The sequence below is a fragment of the Cyprinodon tularosa genome, unplaced genomic scaffold, assembly GCF_016077235.1.
Source record: "Cyprinodon tularosa strain WSP-4 unplaced genomic scaffold, ASM1607723v1 ctg3, whole genome shotgun sequence".
Classification (NCBI taxonomy): Eukaryota; Metazoa; Chordata; class Actinopteri; order Cyprinodontiformes; family Cyprinodontidae; genus Cyprinodon; species Cyprinodon tularosa.
The window spans coordinates 3,430,139-3,451,250 of record NW_024039007.1 but is presented as its reverse complement, the minus strand read 5'-3'; the positions used below and the strand labels follow the sequence as shown (position 1 = coordinate 3,451,250).

The 21,112-nt window shown below is 39.2% G+C and overlaps 1 protein-coding gene across 3 annotated transcripts in view; it reads right to left on the bottom strand.

Moving 5' to 3' along the window:
- The window catches only part of kif26ab (kinesin family member 26Ab), a 97,250-nt gene that overhangs the window by 17,412 nt on the left and 58,726 nt on the right, over positions 1 to 21,112 (bottom strand). For 2 of the 3 annotated variants that reach the window (XM_038291493.1, XM_038291494.1), the window contains one exon: positions 1,918 to 2,101. In XM_038291493.1, the coding sequence (XP_038147421.1) occupies positions 1,918 to 2,101 (184 nt within the window). Of the gene's footprint in view, positions 1 to 1,917; positions 2,102 to 5,956; positions 6,765 to 21,112 lie in introns of those variants that run through there. The other variant, XM_038291495.1, reaches the window with a different exon arrangement.

Below are 21,112 nucleotides of genomic sequence, written 5' to 3'. Positions count from 1 at the left end.
AAAAATGGTACATGGTTCTGGTATCTTTTTACTATTAAGTATTTTAAAAATGTGGGGTGTAGACACACCAAGGGCTAGGGGTGCAAACGTGTTGCAAATGCATGCATGCACAGCAAAAAATGATGCACAAGAGATTCTGCATCATAGAAAAAGGAGAGCAACAAAGTGCAAATGCCCTCCAAACACTAAACCCATTGCAAATACATAAATGTTGCTTAAAAGAAAAATAGGGGAAGATGCTGCAAATGGCAAAAACTACTGTATAAGAAAGGTGCTCCAGACCACTAGGGGGAGACAAGCAACTATTTGCTTGATTTATGGATTCAATATTGCTCAGTGGAATGTTTAAAGCTTGGGATATTAATTCATAACCTCACCCAGATTAACATTTTCCCCATATTATGCTAAACCAGTCTGCTATGGGTTCATTTGTTTACAAATGTTCTCTAAAAAACCTTGTGGGCCTACAAAGAATGGCTGAATTTGAGCAGATACCAAACAGCAAAGAGTTTTACTCTGTTGAGGAAAGCTGTGTACCCGATGGGTTGACTTATTACCCATGTTGTTTACGGCCATCAGAACATAATGGAGGCCGAAACAACACTTTCATCTGTTAGAAATGTTGAAAACCATGAATTGAAATTTAAAAAATGTTCATAGATATGACATCATTTGGGAACCCCTTTACCTTAAATTCAATTTAACTTTTTTTTTTTACTGTATCCGACTACTTTGTAACAACAGTATTTATACAATCAGTAAATTATATCGATTTGACATTTAAACTAATTTTCTACATTAGGCTGTTGAGGTCATTAGAAAAAAAAAAAAGCTAATGTCTAAGCTTTATTTATGTTGGCAGTGATCAGATATCAAGGTTTGGAGTATTTTAAGGCACTGCTAATGGTCTTTGTTTCCCTGCACCTTGATCCCTCTCTGAAATCCATTAGTGCTGCTTGGCACGACTCCATATAGAGATGTCTGCAGGTAAAAGCAGGGAAGTGGAAGTGACCTACATATGCCTGATGGAAACCAGACATACAGTCAAGTGTCACAGTGTTGTACTGATCTAAACCAGATGTCGGCAAAGTCAAGCTGGAGTGGGCAAGTGAAATGTTATTTCACCCGTCTTTTTAGATGGTTACGAAGAAACAGAGTCACTGCATTGGTGTATTTGCTCTCCAATAAAATAGTGCTGTAACTCACGTGGGTTTGGATAGATCATAAAAATCTCATAAAAAGTCAACTGTCCCTTTAGCAGAACAGATGCCCACCACTGATCTTGCCCGGGCTTGAAGAGGATTGTTAATAACACAGTTGTTTTTTATGAAGTCCACATGTTGATAGGAGATTTACAACATGTGGCAAAAAAATTCAACCGTCTGGATACCTGGCAGCAGAAGAGAAGGTTTCCTATCCAGGTGGGATCTAATCTTGTTGGGGGACTTCAGCGCTTTATAAATACAGGACGTCAGCTCAGACAAACAATACCCAATAAACCTCAAAGGAAGAGCGACTTGTTTGCACAGCTTTGGTTAATGACTGTCCTATACCTGCCAGGCCAACTTTCATCACTGTGCACAGCATGTAGAATGGATTGAGGAATCCTGTTGTTAGGACCACAGATATGTGAATTACAGCTTTTACTGGCTTTCGGTGTAAAGAGAGGAATGTTGGTCCCACAAACTGAGGGAATTCATGGCATTCCAGCAAGCTTATCTGACTGAATCAGTATGGACTGAACCAGACGGCACGCTGCCTGCAGACCAGTCTGTCGCCACTCTGCATTTCACCCCTTCAAACAGGGGTCTGTGTGTATCCGTGCCTGCGTGTGTGTGTGTGCTATGTTAATGAAGGCAGGGAGAAATCGGTGTGCACTATGGGCAGAAAAACTTGTTTCCATGTGTGTGCTCTCACCTTTCCCATCCCTGGGTTCTCTTTCACTTTGGACACGGCTCGGAGGAGACATGGTGGGGTGGGGGGTGGGGAGATCTGCAGGATACCACTGAAATTGGTTGGGTAGATGGAGGGCTCCTGAGGGTGGAGTAGGGAGGGTTGGTGTTTCTTCCGCTTGGAGGAGAGGTTCAGCTTCTGAGCTGCCCTAAAAGAAGGAAACATAGGAAATGAAGGTATGCTGAAAACCAGCAAGCTAAAAAGGTCATACTAAAGGAAATCGTTTTTCTTTGAGGTGCTAGGTCAAGTATTCACACTACAACACCTCCATAAAAGTGAAAAGTTTCCCTTTTAGTTTGCCAACATACACAACGCCACTAAAATAACTATTCTAAGAAAACACTCCCTTCCTTTCACAACTAAAGAAACACTTATTATTCATCACCCATCTCATACTCCTACACAGTGTGGAATTAGCAGCAAGGGTTAGCTGCAAATTATATGTTTAATCAGACTTATTAATATAAATTATCACCCTTCAGTTGACTTAACCTGCCAGGGAATAAATGTTGGCTGTCATAGCTGCAAGACAAAGCAGATAAAATCACTTATCATGATCAGACACAGCTGAGCTGTGATGGACATGCCTGGTGAGCACTACTGGAGGACAACCATACGGGAAACACATGCCGTCCTATGACTGAGCATGTTCATTCATCACTCAAGTAAAAGTTGAGGAATCAGTTTTCCTTTGGAAGCTTTAATAAGACAGAAGCTGAGCTTTGAATAAAAATACAAAATGCAGACGGTTCTATCTTGGTGTGGCTAAACTGGTCCGATCACTGATAGTCTGCTCAGAACCAAAACAAAAAAATTCAACCTGTTTTCCATTAACTTTACCAGGTTGAACTGAATACAGTCCTTCACTTCGTAGTGCAGCAAGGCTGAGACTAAGTTAGCTATTTTCAATATCAGAGTTTTTTAAAACGTGAAATCTGACAAAGTCTGCTTTTAGATGCTCCTATGAAAAACTCTGTTTTTCTGCACAAGTTTTCACTGTTTATATACACCACCACAATAGTAATGGGATTTTGTATATAAATTAGCTAACCCACTAACTGCAATGCTTGTGCTAACAGTTCATTTTAGATGCTTAAAGAACAACTTCATTTTGTCTTTTTGGCTCAATTCTATAACTCTTCTCTGACCCTAATCGGTTATTACTGATAAATAGCTGCAGAAAAGTTTAAGAAGTATCTGGATCTAAGCTATTATATTTATTTATGAGAGGAAATGTGTTGCACCATAACACTTTTGTGTTCCTCGATTCCACAACTTTAAAGATTTACTTTATTTGGAGTTGCTACAAAAAAAAACTATAAATAGTTATAGGTCTTCTTGGAAATAAATTCGAATCAGCTAAAATAAATTTGTAATAAAACATCAGATAGAAATAATGTGATCTTCATATTTACCACACATCTGATTGGTGTCCCTTTGGTAGCCAAACGACGACTAGTAAATCTGCTGTGTCGGCTCAAACCAGAGTATTATTTGAACTGACTCCTGCATTTTCACAGTATTCTCATCAAAGTCTACTGTCTTCCCAGCTTTCTTCACTGTTCTCAGTACTGAGCTGTTGATAAAACACCATCAGAATCTTTTCTGCCCTGCAGCGCAAAGAAAAGAACTGTTATATTTGCCTGAAGGGATTTATGGCATTGCCCCTGATCAACTATAGCTCTTCTGACAGCAATTCATTGTTGCCATAGCCTCCCAGGAAGATCCAATGAACTCAGATGTTCAAGAAGTCAGACTTCAAAGAAAGTCTGCGAGGACAAAAATGTGACTGTTTAACCTGAAGGAACAAGTTGCTCAAAGGAGTATGCAAGTCTTGATACAAAGAATGATTCATCAAGAAAACAGATTTGAGCACAAATCAAGAATGCAGAAATATGAATAAAACCCCTTTTTCAGCTTTTATTGTCATTACACTGTTACAAGTACAGAGCAATGACATGAGCTCTCTGTATTTAACAAGTCCCCTTGGGGAGGAGTGGGCTGCCATCGTGGGACGCCTGGGGAGCAGGGTGGGGTTAAGGGTCTTTGCTTAGTGGCAATCCGTGGGAGTGGGGCTTGAACTCAGAACCTCAGGATTCCAAGCTCTATGCCCAAACCACTAGGCCACCATTCCCCATCTGTGATCAGCAAGTTAAAATGAAATGTTGTACTTTCTTCCGTTTAATTAATGCATCTCAGCCTGATATTCCTGCCATTTTATGACAAACAGAGGGATATACTTTAGCATTCCTGTTTAAATCTAACAAAATTCCAATAAAGCTTGGGGACTACGGTCGCTTTATGGTGTCAAAGTGTATTAAGGTTTAGAAAGGCAACCTTTTCAGAAATGTAAGTGCCTAGCACACTGTTCTTAAACCCCTGGAGTCCATTTCACAGAGAATGAGACAGCAAGTGTTAAAAAGTTTTTTCTTTTTTTTTGCTGTATGAAACACAGGGTAAAGTAGTGTTCCCCCTCCCTACTGCACACTACCCATCAGAGAAAGGAACATCACACTTTTACCCTGCTTACAAGATCAAACATTTCTGACCACAATATTCATAACATCATGGTTTGAAACTAAATGAGCACCATCTATCCCTTTTATCTTGAAGAAGACAAATTAACCAGCCAATATTACCTCAGTTAATCTAGCTAATTTCCAAATTTAGGGGTTAAATATCCCCTCAGTAGTCTGTCTTTAAAAATTAATATAACACATTCAGTGGTATATCAGTATACCTCAAAAACGTAGCATCTTACATTTATTTTATCTTCTATTGGATTTAAAACTCATTCCTCTTTTAAATTAACCTAAAGAACATATTTTTGTCCTGTTTTGTGATTTTTGGCCAATAACTGGTCAGACCCAAAAGAAAGCCTGAAATTGGTATTAGCAAAAAAATGAAAAAAAAAAAAAAACTGATACGTAAAATCCTTGATTTGAATGGTGGTCACTCAAATGTAACCAATTAATGTGTCTCCAGGTCAGCAGGAGTTTGTCTGTGTTAACCCTCAGTCCATTAGTCCTCCTCTGTCCAGATGGGCTGCCAAAAACCTCACTACGTTCCCATTTCTATCAGCCTGTAGAGACAATCTAACCCCCCTGATCTCAACTGCTCCCCACTTCACTGTAACACCCCCAACAGCGACAGCCCAAGAGCACAATCATGGAACACACTGCTGGCTGATGGAATAATTATTGCATCCAAGAAGGCTACAGGAGAAGACTCTCCCCAGGGAGCTGCCTGTGCGTGATACCGTGCAAGACAGATCATGTGACTGGAAAAAATGAATAAAAACTAGATAGAATAGATGGATGTGATCCACGGCAAAGGAGAGGTGAAACTAAGCCAGAGTCCACGTGGCTGCATGCTGCAGCGTGCATGTGTACACTTATGGGAGGTTTCTGCAACACATTCATTCAAGAGAAACCTATCCGTCTGTCTCTCGCCTCATTCTGTCGTTTCTTTTGCAGAAGCAGCATAAATCAAATTTAAGCCTAAGACTGCACAAGAAAAAAAAAGCAGCAAATTGATTTGTAACTGTCCAAACCACAGTGGGGTGCTTACATCCCAAAGCTGAGATGGTAACCTTGAAGTTGAATTGATGCTGCACAATGACAGTCAGTGCACAGGTGTGCTCTTCAATGAAAGATGAGGCAAATTCATGTCCACATATTTTGGGACTAATTAACTGCTTCCTTCTCTGTCTCTCTCTCTTCTTATCTTTCCCCTTCCTATTCCTCTCCCAACTGTAAACAGGGAAAAAGGTGGCGAGAAGAGGCTCAGATTTCATCAGCCAACAACAGCTTGTCCACCTGTTCACGCTCAATCTCCATGTAAAGCTGTTCCCAAACACCACTCACTCAAATTTCATAAAGCAAGGTTTCAAAGTAAACATACCTTAGATCTTGCAAGTATTTTTTTCTTTTTTTGCAAAATATATTTATTTACATTTGCTTAAGCATGCATCAGTGAGAACATGCTGCAGTCATGTACTTACAGCTCTTTCCAATCCATCATCTAGTTTATGCTCATAGTCAAAAAACAGACAACTGATACAGATCAACTTTGAGGTCTGTGTCTGTGCTGTCACTGTTCTCCATTATTTGCACATTTGCTACGCCACCGCAGTCACCAAGAATACGGCGAGGAGGAGGGGGGTTGCTCACTACTCAGGGCACGGGGCTCCTTCCTGCTCCGATCGCAATCATTGGGGTTCCGCTTGATTTCACAGAGGTTTGTAAGACGCCAGGGGGAAGGAGAGAGAACGGTCGGGGTGAGGCGTGGGCGTCATAGTAACTAACTGGAACAAGCTGCAGGTGGGTCATAGATGAGGTGGGCAGCAAGAGGGACTGCTCTGCAGGAAAAAATGTAGAATAGGAGTAGTAAGTGAGGTACGGGAAATCCAGAGTTTTAGAAGAGGAAACAACAGATGGAGACCCCCTTTATTAAAACATCCCCAACTCTCTTGCAAAGGAAAAGTTCTGCATCAGTTCAGAATCTCATCAAACAACTCTCAGCAGTTCAGTTCTCTTCATTTCTTCATCTTGCCACATGCTGGATGGTTTCCTGTCATGTAGTTAATCCCACGCGCTCTGTCTGCTGTGAGCGGCTGTGCGTCCCGATGGTCTTTCCCACAGGCAGGGGGATTGGGAAGGATTCTATACTCCTAGCCTGGCTTTGTGAAGAAAAGGAGAAATCCTGCTTCTGTTCCACCTCTTGGTCCTTCTCCTGCTATCGGAGAAATTCTGGCAGCTGTCCTGCCGTGTCTCTCTTTCCCTCCTGCTCTCTCTGTCTCACATACACACATACAATCCCTCCTCCTTCCTCTCCCTTTTTTTTTTTCTTCAGCCCAACCCCTTCTCCCTCCGACTGCCAGACGAGGTGTCAGCGCTCGATTGCTGGATGCTTGCGGCACAATTTGCCAGTACTCTCTTTCTCCCCTTACCCGAACACACACACACACACATGCATGCACCTCAAAACACGTCAAATGAATACTTAATGCATACAGAAGCCCTCTCTTCTTTTAGGGTCCCACACTTCAAACAGATTTGGTTAGTATGCCTACATTGCACGCGTGTAGGCATAGTGTGCACGTGCTTTTTTTCCAACACTTATGTGTCTCATTGTCATTGTTGAAGGATGTAATTAGCAGGAAGAGAGAGTCTTATGACTAAGAGAGACAGATGTTTGAATGAGTGATACTCGGACCCAACTGGCAAGCTCTGAGAAGGTAAAATTAAACTCCAAGCAGAGGAAAACAAAAACGACAGAAGCAGATGACACAGTAGGGAAGCGGATTTATGCTGGCCAGAGAGAGGGAGTACAGACAGTCAGTGGTCAAGGGTAAAAAGGGGAATGAAAGCATGTGAGTGGGTGAGCGCCGAGGTTAGAGTACCCTGTATTCCCTGGGCTGCCAATTTACCAGTAAGCCCTCTCAGCCCCCCCGACTACAGCCAGTGCTGTTTGAAAAGCTGCCGCATTGGCTGCAGAGAGCCCACTACAACACATCTGCAAACAGAGTGGGTGTGAGACTTGCCAGATGAAAGAACATTCAACACAAAGCTCTCTCTGACTCTCTCCTTCTGACATACTGCCCCTGATATGAACTCAGATGGATTAAACTTTAAAGAAAAAAAATGAGATAAAAAATAAAAGCATCATAGCGTACAAATTAGAGGATCCTTGTTAAATAATAAAACTGTTGGAGATAACGCAACCTTTACAGTTTTTTTTGAAATACCACGCTCACCCCTGCTGTTCTGCAACATGTCCAAATTACATCAGCTGGGGTCTTCTTGCTCTAGAAGTGCAAAGTCTGCTACATTCTTCAAAGACAACACGGATGTTGATATTAGAGGTCCTCACAAACAAAAGAAAATCCCAATCAATGGGCAGGATTCCTCTTTAAATGTGGAAACACCTGCGCTGCGATAGACTGGTGAACTGTTCAGGGTGTACCCTACCTCTTGCCCGTAGACAGCTGGAGATAAGCACCAGCACCCCTCGTGAACCCAACTGGAATTAAATGTGACAGAAAATGGATGGATGGATGGATGGATGGATGGATGGATGGATGGATGGATGGATGGATGGATGGATGGATGGATGGATGGATGGATGGATGGATGGATGGATGGATGTGGAAACACCCTGCTTACTGTCTGTTTTTTAAAAGAGCAGTGGTCCATTTTGTTCAGAAGAATGTTGCAAGAGGTGTTATAGTTTTTAAGGAACACATCTAATGATTATTTGCACATTTTTTACCTTCTCTGGAAATATTTGTTTATCCTATAAACATGTTTATTATTGTTTTTTTATGCGTTTTGGTTTTTTTCTGCATTACCCTATTAAATCCATACTTTTTTCTATTTTCTCCATTTTAATATCTTTGTCTTCTGTTTTATTCCATATTTTTAAGTCTTATTTAAAGGTTTGTATGTAATTTGTCTATTTATGTTTCCCACTGTCACACCTAGATTTTCAAAGTTTAGAACAACAGGGGTATTTCTTAACGTATCTTAAGTAACTGACTGGAGTCCCACTTGTTGCTGACCAAATCCACCTGTTAACACAGTGTTTCCATACTGTGATGGCTACATCTTAGCTAGATCCCAATGACATGAACCCCAATCATTTAAACCTGGGTTTTTGAAGATGACATAGTGATCGCTATAAAGTGCTCCCCACAATCATTAGTTCTCAATCTAAGGGATTATCTTTAAGTTATGGTAGAACAGGAGTCATGTTATGGATTTAAACCTGGCAAATAGCAGCTGAAAGGTATTTTTAACTTTTCATTTCTTTTTATTTTATGATATAAAGTAATAAGGCAGCTCTGAAGGAAAAGTGGAGTCACGCCAGGTTTAGCAAACAGAGTACACAATATAAGGACGTCAAGAATTTAATAGAAAAATATGTCATGTTTAATTAATCCTAATACATCTGGGAAAAAACAGATGTATTGAGGGCTTGCAGGAAGTAAAAAGGAGCAATCTGTTATGTGTAAAGCTGATCTTCATACCAGCTGCAGTTTGTGTTGCATGAGTGAATTGAGTAGAAATACACCACAAACTTTTTTCTCTTCATCAATATGCAGATCAAAGTCTAAAGACCCAATCGGCAAATTTTACGAGTGGAGGAAGTCCAAATAAAAAATGTTTTACCAACTGCTAGGGTTTGCTAGGGTTTTCAATCAAAAATTTACCTTGATAAAATCAATAAAAAAAGAATATCCTCATTTGCTACAAAAGGAGTAACCAAGAAATGTTTCGGAAGCTTGATAAAAATAGCATTCTAGCATCAGCTTAATACATAGACCTGCTAAGCATTTTTGTTTGTTTGTTTTTTTTTTGGCCTGCAACTCCCTTTCTTTGTCAGTAAAGGGATTTGCATATGTTATCTTTGAGTTTTTGCAGATTTTAACATTTTCAAAGTAATAATAATCTAGTAAAGCTGCAAAAGCACAGGGACAGGACCTCTGTTGTTTCAATGCTGCATTCAAAAGTAGTGAAACAATTCTAGCAAATGTGAAATGGTCAGTTTATCTCACAAAAAAAACATCTATTCACCCTTAATGATCCTCATAAAGCATAGTTGTGTTTTATCAAATCATGACTGAAATCTTTGGTTATCAGTATGTTGGATCTGGCAGATAAATGCTGCTGTTTAAAGCTTTATCTCACTGTAAATCTGATCGTGGGGGTCTCAGCCAGAGGGGATCAGAATCAAGGATCTGAAAAAGTCATCTTGTCAAAATTTTATGATAGACATTTAATTTTTTTAATTTTAACATACTTTTGTAAGTTGCACTTACTCATCTAAAGTTAACTGCAAAAAAGAATCATCATTATCCCTATTACCTTTTTTATAAATATCATCATTATTTTACTTATTTACTTATCAATTAGTACTTCCAACTCAATTGTTAGAACTTGGTCTTTCCTCTACAGCCACCCTCAAACTGCCATTAGTACACAGAAATTGCTAATTTGAATTAACCTTGTGCTACAAGCTGGATTGTCGCGAGATCTGAGTTTTCAGTCGCACAACCGTAACAACCAGCGACTCGGACCAATGACATGCCAGCAGTGTTTTTTGGGGAGGGAGATGTAGGAATGAAGATTACAAACATAGCTAAGCTGGAGGACTCATCTGTCGATACCACAACTGACTCCGATTAGCTAAAATAGCGACAATATCTCGCTTAAAAAAGGAGCAAACATCCCACAATGGTCTGCATTTCAGTAAACACGTCCCACCTGTATTCTCTGGCATACGTCTGAAACGTCACGATTCCCTGCTACGATTGCCTGAAAGCGTATTATGGAAGGCGGATACTAGCTGGCACGTAACCCAATCAGCTCGAAGTAATATACTAAACGCCCCTCCTTTTCACAGACAGACTGAACGGCAGCCATCCCAGATTAATAATATAGAACTCAACTCAGTTCAACACATATCAATCTGTCTACTGCCAGGTAACATTTGAACGGGGCGGGAGACTAAAAACCTTTGCATGTCTTAACCTTAAAGGAAAAGATCTATTGCTATTTATTTGAATTTGTTGAAACTGTGGCTTAATAATGTTAAAGTTATGATAAAATGATGCATTTTACAGTATGGGATGTGTAGCAAGGTGTTTTCAGACTTATTTACCAAAGGGAGGGTAACTTCCTACACCAATCAAATTCAAAATAGAAAAAAGAATGTGGTTGGGTAAAACACATTCCTTAATATGTGTATTTTAATAAGGGATTCCTCACTCAGATGTTAAGCATAGTATAGCCATAAAATTTTATCAACAACCATTTTGTTGTCAGTAACTGTGTTTTAGTGGTCGTTTGGAAATTTGATTAACTGCTCTGCCTACATTGGCATTGGTCACTCTGACAGTGTAGCCTCATTAGTCTCATCCCCACTTATATCCCCTCAGTGTGCTCTTCCATGTTATACATCACAACAGCATAAATAGAAGGACCAGTCACAGTCGGAACTGTCCTGATAGCCTTTCAGCTCCATCACTGTCTCCTTATGAACACAATCTGGGGACAGATAATGACTGCAATATATATAAATGAGCCATAGCGAGACAGATGTAAAATTAAGTACCTTTTTAAAAGAATAGGTCTTCTGGTGCCTTTTGTTAGAAAAAGGAAAATCAGATTTTGTCCTCGCCCATAGAGGGAGGAAGGTGGAGAAGCAGTAGGTCAATGACTATAGAGTAAAAAGCATAGAGGGGCTGTGCTTGCCTCCAGCTTTCAAAGCTTCACATTGGCCTGTTGTCAATAATCACCACAGCCTCTTTTTTGTAGCTTTGTCAAGCAGGCTGGAGAAATGTCCAAGCCCCAGAGAGTCATTTGCTGGCACACCCTTCGGCTTCATTGTGCATTTTTTCTCTGCTCTCCTGGCCAGCTACACAGCTTCAATATAGGTTCTTTCCGTAGCTAATTAACATGTTGAAATCATTTTCTATTCTTGACATTTTGTTTCTATGTTTCCCATCTATTAGTCTCTCTTCACATACAAGATAAAGCCGATGTGACTATTTATACAGGGATCAGATCATTGAATATAATATCATCCAGCTTCATCCTCAAATGCCCCTCCTGCATTACAATCCGCAAGTCTCCCACTGTTGCTGATTAGCAGCCCTGCACTGCTGTTCCTGAATGGAGATGCATGAATGATAATGAACACATCACAAAGAGCCAGGCACATTTGCCCTGAGACACACAGAACATTTATGCTGGACTCAGTAGTGCTGGCATTTCTCAGATGTCTTTTGTTCAAAAACCGGTTCATTGGAAAGCACTGCCTCGCGCCAAACTCGAAATGTCATATCAGCAGTTGGTCATGACTGACTGAGCTGGATATCTGTTGCTCTATCAGGTGGGGTGCTATGTTTTTGTGTGGAAAGATAAGCATTACCAAACCTCCCTAGAGCTAAAATTGGTGCATACTGTCTTTTCAATGGGCTGCCCTCAACACCATCCAGGGGCGGATCCAGGATTTTTCAAAGGGGGGTGCGCACCCAAGGGTCATGGGGTCACGGGGTCAAAGGTCAAGACAATGTGAGGCTAAAAGACCAAACAATACCATCTTCACTCTTTCACACTACCCTAATTATTCATCCAAGGGTTTTTAATTGATCATTTTAATGGATGAACATAAGTAGAATTAGCGTGATTACATTATTGTAATTAAAAAAGGATCTCTCGGTTTTCTAAAGCATGCACAAGGTTAAAAGGTAGTTTGAAGAAAAAAATGATCCTCATCAACAATTAATCAAACAAGGAGTTTCTTTATTTCAAGAAATGATATTTACACAGAACATGAAATAAAAAAAACCCCAAGGACTTGGGTTCAAGTATGGTTCAAGTAAGACAAAGGAGATTTGAATATATTTTAACAAGATAAACTGTTGAAAAACAAAAAAACAAAAACAAAGTTAAACCAGACAAAGAATATTGTTCTCTACTACAAACTTTATGATGATGATAATGGGTTTACAAATGTCAAACTTCTGGGATGCTTCTGGGCAAATATGTCTATGATTTTGTTGATGTTTAATTGAATGTCCTTGTGCACATACAAAAGTAGCAAAGCCACAAACCTTTCCTGTCCCATTGTTGACCTCAGCAAAGTTTTCACTGCTTTAAGACCCGAGTTAGCACGTTCCACAGAAGCACTGGTAACAAGTATGACTGACAGAAGGTGAAGAATCATATAAATGCTTGGGTAGCACTTCATATTTGTTATCTTTAGAATTTCAGGGAGAGAGCTGGGTTTTTCCACTGATGATGACCACTTTGTGTGCCACAACTTCACTTCCTGCCTGAATGTTGATCCTGACGGTAGATCATCTTTATATGATGTAAAAATGATAAAAAGTCATACTTGTCCAGCCAGTCCCTCTGGCATGTTCTTTTGGTCTCCCCACTGGCTCTTCGGTTGTCTTTAAATTCTCTGGCAGGGAAATTGAAAGATTTGGGTTTTCTGGTCTGAAGAAGTTGGAATTTTCCAGAGTCGTCCATTTCACTAATCCGGTCCTTGGCCTTTGATATATCTGTAATAAGATTGATATTTACATTGTCAATTTTACATGGGTGCTGGTGGAGTTGTTAATCTGCCCACATGAAGCTTTTGTATAGTCTTGCTTTATTATGAAATAATTATTATGAAATGTAAGATTTCAAGATTAAGCAAAAAAGTCAATCGTGTAAAACAAAAACAAAATTATTTGTTTTGACATTGAAAAAAATACAACTATTACTAACCTATGTCGTAAGTTGTTTGGGGCAAATCTGCTTGGTTGAGCGCCGGCTCTTCAGTTGTCTTTACATTGAAACACGGTCCTTGTTGTTCATCTGGAAAAGAAAATAATTTTCGTGATCAGGTGAACCTTGTAATCTCAGGAGGAGCCACAAAACAATTTATTGTTGTGATTTTATCGTAAATTATTAAATTCACTGAACACATATCACCTGGTGCACAAAACTGAATATACTTAAAAGTAAATTGTATTTTTATTGTAAAATATTAAATGCACTGAAAACAAATAACAGCAGATTTGTAGTTATTATATCACAATGTTAACAAGACTCCCTTAGACTCCAAGCATGTGCTTAGAGCATTTATTGATTTGGATCCTTACCAATTGATAAAAGTTAGTAATGTTTTCATAAAGGATACCATTCTTATTTTTAACAGTACAACACATGTGGTACCGGTTTAGACCCAAAAATACACACTACAAAATAACTATTGTATGCATGTCAATGGCAACTAATGTTGCTTATTTTTGTTAATTGTACACTATTTTTATTACTTATTAAACACTGCAATTTTCATAACTTTGCCATATTCCTACAATTGCATTACTTTGCAACTTTAAACAACTTGTTTATCAACAATCAACAATGTTGATCATGTTTTCTCATTATCAAAATTTTCTAGCAATCATCATACCTTTTATCTGTGTGTCTCCAATATCTGAACGTTCATACTGGTCAACGCTGTGGTCATTTTCTGTAGTTGTGCCAGGTCCACTGAAGAATAGAAAACAAAATAGGCTATAAACATTTCAATCTGTGTTATTTAGATTATAGTCATAAGCCTATAGAAAATAAAGTGATAAAGTTGGTTTCTACTTACCCTTCTGTTGGATTGGACCAGAATCTTAAAAGAGATGGTTGTCTGGTTTTCTTGTTTGGCCTTAAATCTTCCAGGTCTCCTCGTGCTCGCAACGACGACATTGTGGTATGGCAAGCCGATTGGGCCAATAATCGTCCGTACAATAACGCGCAGTTCCAACCCGTATTTTACGCGAGCGCGCGGTTTTTACGTCACCGCGCATTTCCAGCCAGAACGCGCGGTGACGTAAAAACCGCGCGCTCGCGTAAAATACGGGTTGGAACTGCGCGTTATTGTACGGACGATTGATGGCCCAATCGGCTTGCCATATCCCAAAGGGGGGTGCGCGCGCCCCCCGCGCCCCCGCCTGAATCCGCGCCTGCCATCAAACAGCTCTCTGCCCAGAGGTGTGGGCGAACTGCATGTATTCTGTGAGAGGACACAGAATACAGTAAAAACGAGTGCACCAGGCAGCTTTACCAAATTTGGGGAGGATTAAGTCAAATCTGGATCTCTGTATTCTCTTGTTGGCCACGATCCCCATCACCCCACCATCCTTACCCCTGCTGCATGATCCAGCTTTCACTGAGCCTTAGGGGTAATTAAGCGGCCATGACATCAGCCGGTGAGAACACATATTCAGGAAAGAGATGATGTCATTCTCTTAACAGCCAGCCTTGGCAGAACAAATATCCCAATCTAGGGAGGATTTACTTGTAGGGTGAGGATGCCAATTGTTCAACTTGAGATAAACACTTTTCAAACTATAATACTTTCTGGGTCAGAGAACCCTGTTTTTAGGTAACGTTGCTATTAAGGCATAAATATAGTGCTTGAAAGTGGATTCCTTGTTCCTAAGATTAGCATCAATGTACTAATTTAGGGCTTTTGATAATAAATCTCTGTCTAAGTGGTTTGATTATATAGCATGAACCTTTAGGGAATTATTAAAATGTTCTGAATTTATTGTAAAAATTATGATATCTATATAGGATACTGAATATAAAAATAAAGTCTTATTAGAATTAGACTAAGGGTGCATTAACACTGCTGATCTGATCCTGAGCTCGGTCAAGGGAACAGTTAGAGTGAGAAAATTAGGCTAATTTAAGCTACTGGAAACCCTCCAGCCTATTGGAAATGTATGATTTATGCTTAAAAGTAGGTTCTGTAGGCCATAACATGTGCTGCAGAGGTGAAGTTAGTGACCATATATACAGGCTAGCCCCTGACACAGCAGCTCAGGGTTTTTAGTCCTGTCCAGGGGCGTTGCTAGGCACAAAGCTTTACTGGGGCACTGGCCCCCTACCGCATATGCCCCTCCTTCCATACACAAATACAGACAAGCACACTGCCCAACCCTGATACATTCCTACCAAAATTACCAGTTGAGATATTAATAAGTGTAAGAGCATATTTGTTTTAACAAACATGAACATTTTCAACATTGCAGCTATAAAAAATAAGACATCAACAACTTTGACAAATAAAAAGTTTCCTTATACACATTCTGAAGTAATCATTAATTCCTAGGTTTCAGAGTTTAGTTCGGGGGAAATGTTAACTCAAACCGAACTAAGTTTTTCTTTTATTTTTTGAGCATTAAAGTGTACCTCCTATTTTTCATTTTTGCAAAGCGGTCAATCACTAGACTGTGACTCAGCTTAGAAAGTTCTTCCTTTTCAACTGAATCATTTTGAATTAAATGAAAGTTTTTTTTACTCCAAATTTGTGCTAGGGATAGTGGGACAACTTCACTTGTTTAGCACCATCATGCTTTCCCCCTAAGTCACTAATGTCCCCTTCTTGTTTGTTGAAGCTGGTTGTTGCTCCCTCATCACCTTCATGGTCTTGTCTCTCCTGTCTCTTGCCTGTCAGTCTCGACTCCTCCTCCCTTTCCTACTCCAGCACCTTCATTCTCATTCTCTACAGCAAACATTAAAAAAACGTAAATCTATAATTATGTAAATATCTATCATATTGCTTATAACGTCCCTCATGTAACTGCTTAGCTTAAATCACTAATTCATCACGGGACCTTACCTCCCTCTCTCTCATCTTGTTTTACTTTAAAAGCATTATCTGTGCCAAAAAAAAACAATAAACAGCAAAACCAGAATAATGCCAGAAGGTTGTTTATGACAGTAAAAATGCAGTAATTGTTTTCCCCATTGTCAGGGTATATTTCCCTACATATTGATGATCAATATGTATATTGACTCTGCTTGGATTAGAGAATATCTATAATAAATTTGAACTCATGGATCAAATGGCAGTACCCCAGTAAAATAAATAAACCAAGTAGTAGAAATGCATCAATAGAAACATTAATATAGTACTGATGTAGATGATGTAGAGTGCTTGTAAAATACCTACTGAAAGTCTATCTGCATGATATGCAGACTGAAGGATTGGAAAGGTCTCTCTAATATCTTTCAGTATCTGTCTCAGGGGTCATCTTAAGTATTTATTCATTATAATAAACTAAAATAGCTAATTCATCATGGTAACCTAGGTTACACATTGTTCAATAGTTATATAGGGATGTTACCAAAGGGACAGGCTGCATGACAAATCTAATCTTGTCCTCTTGTGTGGCTCAGACGTTCAGTCTGGTAATGAGCCCATCTCTTTTCTAAAATCTCCCTGCAATCAAGGGACTCTTGGTATAAACATTCATTTAGTTCTGTTCTCACGTCCTCTTCCTTATCCTAAAATACTTAAAAGCACCGCCTGGTGTTCCATCCTTGCAAAAAAACCCAGATTAATCTTGGAATGTGGCTAAAGGAAAGATGATCAGTGGATTAAAATGTGAAATCCGACTTAAAAAGTGAAAAACCAAAAGAACTGCTACCCCCTCCAAATTGACTGGAGTTATCTTATCATTCAGATACAGATAGTCATCAGCCAAATCCGGGATCTTTCCAGACGTTCTAAAAAAATGTGTTTCCTCTCTATTTTGGCAAGCGAAGATGCAATAAATTGGAAGACAGAACTAACATGCCTCTCCGCCTGGCTGCTGAGCCCTATCAGTTTAAAGATCTCTGGCCTTCAAAGGAAAGCAAGCTTGCTTTCTCCTGCTTGGCAGTTGTATCAGCAGTCTGAAGGCTGTCCTCTCTTGTGTCATGAGCTTTTTACAGGAAATGGACAAACAGCTCTAGGCTAAGATTTATGGACTTTCTATAAATCCTTAGAAATAGATAAATGAATCCCAACAAACTAGACGCCGATAAATAGGATGTCCATTTAGGTGAGCAATATCCGGCCTGGTGTGTTCTAAGCACATTGGACCAAGCCTTCTGGAAGCACTCTTTGTTTCAACAAGGTGTTCAGCAAGCCCTTTGTCCTTGCACAGTGTCTGACCTTGCACACGTAGAATCAAATGGTACATTATTTGTGTGCCGACTGCTGGCAGCCCAAGGCTGTGCACACATCTTTGCTGCACCAGTCCCCAGCCAATTAGGTAGGGCCAAATGCATTCATGTAACATCTGTGAATACAATGTGTTGTCACATAGAAAAAGATTTCCAACAAAGACTCTCTGTTACTGTCTTGTCATATCTGAATCACTGTGAGTGTCATTTAAGGAGCCCTACTATCACAATTAACAGCAAACCCTAAAGAAAACATTTCCTATTTCTGCCAGGGGGTTGTAAACCTCTTCTGTCAAAGTGTGTTTTTCAAAGGAGGGGACTGAGGCGAAAAACGGGACATTAGGGCATTCTCTAGAGAACAGCTTAAATAACAGGGGGCCATTAGAAACAAATAGGAAGGAAGGGGCTGCCACTGATAAATGTTGAAGAAGGCACTGCAAAGGTAAGGCTGGTATAAAAAATGAATTAGGAGGGAACAGACATTAAGGGAAAGATGCAGAGGAAACAGAATAAGCCAGCATGAAAGGGAGCATCAGGGTGTAAAGCCAAGTCCTCTCTTCGATCAGTGAGCCTGGCTTCGTGCCAATGAAGCGCTGTCCACGAGGAGGTAAATCATTTTCTGCCTGAGAAGGAAACTGGGGAGAAGAGAGAGAGAGAAAAAAAGATTTCTGGTGCTATGCCACAACCAGCTTGGAATTGCTTTATTCCCAGAGATGGGAATCCCCAGTCGGCCAAGAATAAATGGAACAGTTGGTGACAAAAAGTGAAAAAAACTCATCAATATTCAAGAAAGTCTGGTTTGGTGTTACAGTATATCTGTGTGTGTAAAGAAATGCAAGCATTTACAAGTTGGAACAGTTTAGAGCATTTTGAACATAGAATACCCTGACAATATTTGCCTAGGAAAGTATTTACACCACTTTGCCACTTTTAACAGTGGTTTTATCTTAAAGTAACAGTAAGTGAACAACGCAATATTACTCAAAATTCGTTAAAAACTGTTGCTTGGTCCTCTCAATTAGTAATTTATTGATGCCCAAGTTGCATGACGTGTTACGGCAGGGACTGCAAACTGAAAAACTAACACTAATTAATCGTTTACCCTAACCCATAACACTGATATTCATGTTACCAAAAACTCCTAAAGCTATCAACTAGGACTGAAACTAACAATTATTTTGTAAATTGATTAATCCGTCGATAATTTTCTCAATTAATCAATTAATAATTGGATATTCAAATGTTCCTTAAAGAAAATTTTTTAATAAAATTCTATGAAATTTCCACTCAAAGAGTTCTGAATAGAGCATATTGACAGACAAAAAAATATGTTTTTGTCTTAAATCCAAAATTTGTATATATTTTCTTACAATTTTGATATAATTACTGCTCTTAATGGGTTGCTATGTCAGCTTAAGGCATGTTTTTACTGTCTCTATGTTCCAGTTAATGATAAAATCAATAAAATGAATTAATATTATTGGTAAATAGAGTCTCCTTGTGTTTAAGTACATTGTAAGTCTTAATCTAGTTGCTCTGTGAAGACCGCATAGATTTGTTGGACGAAGAGATTGAGGGAGCAGGTCGGGGATAAAGTTGAGGAAAAGTTTGAAACAGGGATATATACAACAATGACAAAGCACTGTTGGCAGTATTTCACTGTGGAAATGCTTTTTCCTGACAAGGTCAGGGGGGTGGCCAATATGGAGCTGGATGGAGCGAAAAAATTGTCAGTTCTGAAACAAAAATCCTGCCAGAGACTGCACAATACCTAAGAAGTGAGATAGTAAAGGGGGCTTAGTAAATACACATCAAATAGACGTATATGCACTGAATCTGTATCTGCAGATTTATATTTAATAGAAAGAAAACTGAAAAAAAAAATTTTTTTCTTTCACCTTATAACTATATACCGGTACTTATTTGTGTGGGTTCCATCATATAAATTCCAAGCTACCTACATTGACATTGTAGTTGTAATGGGACACATCATAAAATTATGTTATAAAGCATTGTCACAGGGTTCTGAATGCTTAGAAGAAAATTTCCAGACTAATTAATTTATCTTTAGGTGAACTGATTAAAGCAACAGTGTATCAGCAGGTTTGCATAAAAAGTCAATCATGGTACTGCCCACATCCTCATTGAAACTAAGAAGGAAGAGCACATCATACCAGTTCTTAAGTGGCTCCCTGTATCTTAGAGAAAACACCTTGAAATATTTAGTATTGGCTGAGCACCCAAATAAATTATTGACTTAAAGCAAACTCAGTTAACTGACCGTTCGGACAGATTATCAGCCTGTGGCAACAGCGGGCCGCTGAGACAGCAAATCCCATAATAGTTTGCAAGGAGAACTCTACAGGCAAAGCATTCTGTCTCTCAAGCATATATCTGCCTCTTCTGAGGCATTTGTTTTCTTCTCATACACTCTTTAGACACCTTTTCTTTTACAACCCTCAGTCATTTCTAAAGAACTGCAGAGTGAAAGGTAAGCTCCAAAGTCTGTCTGAAACCATAGCTCACCACAGATATATGCCTGAAAGAGTGCATCTGCCGAAACGGATAGGTAACGGGGCGAGCACGTAGGATGGCCTTATGTAAACATATCACCAGAATACTTGACAATTAGGAGGACCACTTATTTAGATGATCCACCCTGAAATAAAAGATTTTGCTCAATAACTTTAATGTTACATCCAGAGCACTATGGTCTCCTGGTTTAAGTCTACTCTGCATACCCATAAGGTGACCCAAACAAGAGAGAGCAGCTTTTGGTTCTTATGCTTCACTAATCTGAAACAACATTGCCAGAAACCACATCAATGAAAAAAAAATTAAAATTTCCTTTAAATCAAAGTTAAAACCCTATTTGTTTAGAGCTGCCTTAGAATTTTCTATTTAATGTTGAATCATAATTTCACTAAATAGTCCAACTTTAGTTCAGTTTCATGCATTGTGCCTCTGCAATGTTATTTTTTTCTTCCTTTCTTAGTTTTTATTCATATTTGTCTTATTATTTAAATGTTTTATACAAATAAACGTTCAGTGCCTTCTATGTAGAACATGAACTCTAAACTGCTATCTTATTTAAAAGTCAGAGTCTGTGCCAGAAATGTTAACTCCTTTGAGATCGATAAGAAAATTTTAAGCACTTTTGCATGTAATAACAATTTTTTATAAACTTCCATCCTTAAAACTGACTACATTTTTCCACACTGCTCCCATCAACTTTCAGTCACACACCCACTTATCTGTCACATTCCCACAACAAAAAGCCATTAAGACCCCCTGCCAAGAAGAGGCTTAGTGGTGGCTTAAGACAAGCACAGGAAGGAAACTTGTGGATATAATTCCATTCACTGCTCACTTTATTGTTCTTTCCAGCATTCAGGGTCTCATCTTGCTAATTTGGCATTAACTGGCCACAAAGAACTGAACAAAGCACTGGGCTCTGCTTCTGCAGGACCTGGTGTTGTTAAATAAGATAAGCTTGCACATGTAGGCCCCAAAGAGGAAGATAACAAAAAAAGTCTGCAGCAGGAGAGGAAAGCTTGGATGATGATTTGAAGCAACAGGCTAACATGCTCAGCTGTTGCATCATTTTAGGTTTTTTTTTTTTTTTTTTTTTCAGGCAAAGTAAA